The 5,135-nt window shown below is 41.2% G+C and overlaps 1 protein-coding gene across 1 annotated transcript; it reads right to left on the bottom strand.

The window, feature by feature from the left end:
• Positions 1-1,687: 1,687 nt before the first annotated feature.
• Positions 1,688-4,635, bottom strand: LOC115781979 (zona pellucida sperm-binding protein 3-like). Its single transcript, XM_030731940.1, has 9 exons — positions 4,491-4,635; positions 3,726-4,033; positions 3,289-3,407; positions 3,054-3,157; positions 2,788-2,965; positions 2,567-2,684; positions 2,397-2,479; positions 2,113-2,201; positions 1,688-1,806 (listed from the first exon to the last, which is right to left on the bottom strand). Exons 1-9 carry the CDS (start codon positions 4,633-4,635, stop codon positions 1,742-1,744), a joined length of 1,209 nt encoding a protein of 402 aa, XP_030587800.1. The 3' UTR covers positions 1,688-1,741.
• Between the last annotated feature and the right edge of the window lie 500 nt (positions 4,636-5,135).

Here is a 5,135-nt window from a genome sequence, read left to right as displayed (position 1 = left end):
CTAAACCATCCATTTATAAAATTGATGATCAGCCTGAGATGTCTTAGCTCTCCCTTGGATGCCTATTAGAGTTGTTGTCGAATATCATCTTTATTGCGGAAAGAGTGAAGAAAAGTTTCAGTTTTCTACATTACCAAAATAAATAAAATGCTGCTCTAATAAGTAAAGAACACCATCAACATGACTCCTACAGTTCACACTCAAATCTTTTGGCTGCTCAATGAATGGGCAAAACCACAGAAAAGGCACCGGCAGCTCATACATCCTTTGCCCCACAATTTAAAAGTCACAAAAACTACGCCAGTTTATTTATTTTTAGTGTGTGGACCCACTGTTTAGAAAAGTCCCATATTTGTATCCCACTGAAAAGCATTTATTCATGTGAATACATTACTGAGCCTGGTTAGGAAGGGATTTTTAGATTAAGATGTGCAAATTTAGCCATCATCCATCCATCCTCTTATCCTGTTCAGGGTCTATCCCTGGAGCCTATCCCAGCTGTCATGGGGCAAGAGGCAGGGTACACCCTGTTCAGGTTGCCAGCCTGTGGCAGGGCCAACACAGAGACACAGACAACCAGTCACACTCACATTCACGCCTATGGGCAATTTAGTGTGACCAATTAACCTAACTACACTAACTGCATGTCTTTGGACTGAAGGAGGAAACCCACACAGACATGGGGAGAACATGCAAACTCCACGCAGAGAGAGGCCCATGCCAAGGGGGAATCAAACCAAAGGCCTTCTAATTGTCATTGTAGCTGTGAGGCAGCAGTGCTAACCACCACACTATTTACAATAGGATTTACAATAAATGCCAAGCTATGGGCATTCCACTAAAGTTTGATTGTGTAGATGCTGTTCTCTAATAAGTGCAACTCTTCAAGGTTTTTCTGTAAATATTAGCAGCTGAAGTTGCCACAAGTTCAAATAGCAAAGATATTTGAGGCGCTGCATGAGTTAACTTGTAAAAAGTAAACAATATTTTAAAACAAAGTTCACCATTATACATTTTGTTGATTGGATTATTTTGTTCATTTAATAACTTAACTTTTAATTTCAAGCCTTGAGAGTTTGAGCCTCTGACCTTGGTTTGAGGTCATCCAGTCAGCAGTCATCCTCTCCTCCCCTGAGAGACAGAGCAGAGACTGATGAGTCCGACAGGAAGTCTTTTCTCTGGCCCATGATGGATGCTCAAGCAGTGGTGAGGAAACAAGGCGGCTTGAGGGTGATGTGGAGGAGGACGGTGTAGGTCAGGAGAACAGCCCGCTCTGATACATGGTGACAAGACTTTCCCAGCAGTGTCTACTCAGGTGATGTCATCCAAAATGGACGATGGTGGAGGAGCAGAGCAGCTGGCCCTGCACAGCACCAATCGCTGCTGACTGATTTAAAATAGATTGAGCCTGAATCTGCACAACTCAGCTTGAAGGTCAAAGGTCAGCAGTCCCAAGAGGAAGAGACAATCAGGAAGTGACCAAAGTTTAGCATGTGTGACAGAACAATGAGTGAAAGAATGAAAGACAATTACTACAGTAAACATTTGCTGACATATGTACATGGCAGCCTAATAAACCCAGAAACAGTCAGTTAAACACACACATCTCCGTAATAGGAAAAAAAAGAAACAAGTTAAAAAAAATAAAAAATAAAAATCAAATCAAGGACACACCAGGGTCTTATTAGCGTGAGAGCTTTATTATGATTTTATTTTATTTTTTTTTAAACAAAGCTCTTTTTCATCTTAGAAATCTCTCCTTTACTGTGATTGGTCCAACAGTCATTTCCTGTTCCCACTGTGTACCTGCAACAATGTGACATCAACCTTAATGTTTTTGATTTGTGTATTGAAACTGACAAAAACTGTATTGTGTAAATTTTAGGGGTTCTCGCCAAAATTGGGCTTAAGAGGCTGAAATGTTTAGTGTTTTGAATGATTAAGAACAAGGATGTTGTTCTTTAATCAGATTTCATACCTGATAATTCTGAGTATTTCATGGATGCATTAGACAGTAAATGTATCCAGATCCCAAATTTGTGTGTCCCAATTTTAAACAAAACAAATGTCCCAATGGCACAAAACGTTTAGTGTCAGAGTGCACCTGCTTACCCTTTCCAGTCTGGCCAATCTTTCCATTTGTCCTACAGTCTGTGTCACAGCAGGAGCAGGCATGATGGATGCCACTGGCCTCCCTCCACCTGTCAATTAAAGGCTCCTCTTAAAATACTGATATCTGCTCAAAACACACATCATTACAACACTTCTTAGTGGAGTGCACCAAATACAATCAGCATATTAAAGAGAAATCTCAGCGGAAAGTTTAAAATGATTTTATTTTTTAAAAAAAAGAATGACATTTGCAGCATAGAGGATGGGAGTTGCTCATGTCTCACCTACTGGAGAATGAACAGGCCTTGCTGGTAGCATTGGCAGTTGCAGCAGCTTCTGTAGCTCTCAGGCTGCAGGTGATGTAGATCTGGAGAGACAAAGAAGCAAAATCAAAATTTGTGCAATGATGTAAACCATCCCCTGCCTGGCAGGACAGCTGTTGAATGTGTCTTACCACGCCGCTATTGTCCTGCTGGAACCTGAAGGCCTCTAACTCAAACTGTAGTTTGTCACTGTGAGACTGAGGCAGGAATTGAGAGCTGGATCCTCTCAGCTGACTGTCAAACAGACACCTGAATGCAACACAAAGGACTCATGTTAAATCATTTAGGACAGCAAGGCTCAAGCATGCAAATAACAAGAATGTATTTTTGAACTAAAGTCCAATAAACTGACCCATGATTTCCCAAAAATGTGTATCGAGGGACAGTATCAACATTTGGGACAACGGTTACCACACAGCTGTCTACGGTTACTTTGAGAGGGACATGGTGAAACTGTTTGACTGAAGCTTCAAACTTCATCATGTCCCCTACAAAGAACCGAGTGGTTGAAAGAGGGAACTGCCAATCATCTGAGAGAGATAGGACAAAAAGAAAAGAGCAGAAGTAATCACAGTAGCTGTAAATTTACAATAATATATGAACAAGAACAAGGCCCACCAGTCATAAGTCTGAGGGAGAAGTAGAGACTTTCCTCTGATGTTTTGGTCTCAGTGAAAGGAGCCCAAGTGGGCTTCAGCAGGCTACTGCTCACATTATTCTTCCTGAAACGAAACAAAAATCAACTGAACACCTGATAAAGAAAAAAACCTGACTAAAAGTCTGATTTCTGGGTTTAGCTCTTTCAAATATACGTATATCTTTGGTTTTTAGCTTGAAAAATAAAAAGCCTGACCTCTGGTAATGACACTCGATGCTGACGGAGATCTCTCCGGTTCGGACGATGGGACTGGTCCCCAGAGGGCTGGGTGTGTAGATCAGCATGAAGACATAAACAAATGAGTCCTCAGACATCTGAAACATAGGTTTACAAATATTTAAAGTTCCATTAATGTAGATTTGCACACAAACACTATTATGAGCCCATATTGACACTGACTGGTCTATTTGAGGCTCCAAGTGGAGTACAGTCAAAACCAAGTTTGTTTCTTTTAGGCCTTTACGTAAATTTTTCAAATTTGCCTCCATTTTAAAGGTTTACAAACAACATAATTTAGTTGACTGAATACCAGAAACAGTGAAATCTAAAAAGGACACATGAAAATTATAATCTGAAAAGTAAATGTCAGATCTTGGTGAAGGTGTAGATTCATTTGAACGTGTAATCCTCACCTGCAACTGGCTGCCACAGTTGTGCAGCTCTGACTCAAAGATTAGGATCTGAGCCTCAGGATCTTCCCCTGTGGCAGCACATCCTCCCAGTGTGACATCTGCAGTCTGAACCAGATTACCAGTCCCCAGCAGATCTCTCTTGGCTTCTACTCTGACAGAGCTGGCCCCACAGGTGGCCCTGATGCTGTCAGGTGCCTTTGGAGTTCTCAACTCAAAGTTTGGAGGGAACTGAGGTGCGTCTTTACCTGGTGGCTCTGGAAATCTCCAAGACAATGGTTCGTGGAAAAGCTGTTTCTCCTGCGTGACTGCTTAGGAGGCAATGTGACTTCTCTCAGTTTGATTTGTTCTTTAACACACTGATCAAACAACAGCAGCCAATAAAACCTCATTGGGAGGTTAACTTTTGTAAAAACCAAAGATATTTTTACTAAACAAAACACACAAATATTTCAGAATAGACTGTTCAAGCATTTCTTCCTGCCAATATGGCACAAACCACAGTTAAGTTTTTTTTTTGTTCTTTAGCCACAGAGGGCAGCAAAGAGCAATTTACAGCTCATACACTGCACTGAGAAAAGGTGTACGCCACAGTGAAAATTCATGATCATAAGAATCAGAAATGTTCTAAGGGCCAAAGTGTAAACACGTCAGTGCTTTTAACAATATTACATTAAGATTAGGTTTATTTTTCACATACACAATTATACACGTATAACTCACAGTGATATGCAAACCACTAGCTCCTGTATTGTGGGTCAGGTGTACCTGCTGGTTTCTGGGCTTCATGCTGGTTTGGTCTGTGGTTTCCAAACCTATTAGCTGCAGGATGGATGATCTGGTTGACCTGCTGAGCTGCTGCTAAAGCTCCACAGATGAGACAAAAAGAGGTTCTGAGCATTGTGTCAGTCATGTGTTTACTCTTGTTCATCGGTTTGAAACTTGCGCACCTGTGCAAAAGGTGGCTTTGTAGTGTTGAACCTTGGCCCCGCCCAGTATCTGATTGACCTGATGGTTTTGCAGCTGAGCTATTTACCTGCTCTTTACCTGCAAGTGAGCAATGACTGACTTTTCTCAGTAGAAGGGCATCACGAATTTGACACCAGCTTATTTTAACCATACATTAATCTCCATAGTAGAGGGCTGATGAGCTGTTCTGTTTATTTAGAAAAAGAAACGTCCACTTTATTTGAAAAACCGCAGAAATCTAAGGGAAGCCCAGATGTCCCAGGTTCCCACTGGTGTTTGAACGCAACGTACGTTTGTCTCAAAACCCCACGTGGGCATTTGACGTGATCTGTGCGTTTCAGGCGATTCGTCCACAGGCATTTAAGTTTTGTGAGTGAGGGAAAGGGATGTTACTTGTATTTTTAAACATTTTTATGTACAAGAAGCATTTTGAAAGAAAAAATG

The sequence above is a fragment of the Archocentrus centrarchus genome, chromosome 6 (assembly GCF_007364275.1).
Source record: "Archocentrus centrarchus isolate MPI-CPG fArcCen1 chromosome 6, fArcCen1, whole genome shotgun sequence".
In the NCBI taxonomy this organism is placed as follows: Eukaryota; Metazoa; Chordata; class Actinopteri; order Cichliformes; family Cichlidae; genus Archocentrus; species Archocentrus centrarchus.
Note: the sequence above shows the minus strand (reverse complement) of the source record. Positions and strands in the feature narration are given on the sequence as shown.

What these genes read in the sequence shown, in the direction of transcription:
- LOC115781979 (XM_030731940.1), bottom strand. Translation starts at nt 4,635, where the DNA reads ATGACTGACACAATGCTCAGAACCTCTTTTTGTCTCATCTGTGGAGCT. An exon ending in TGAAGCCCAGAAACCAGCAG is followed by an intron (nt 4,034 to 4,490) that starts GTACACCTGACC and finishes TTGCCTCCTAAG; the next exon opens with CAGTCACGCAGGAGAAACAG. An exon ending in ACATTTTTGGGAAATCATGG is followed by an intron (nt 2,685 to 2,787) that starts GTCAGTTTATTG and finishes TGTTGCATTCAG; the next exon opens with GTGTCTGTTTGACAGTCAGC.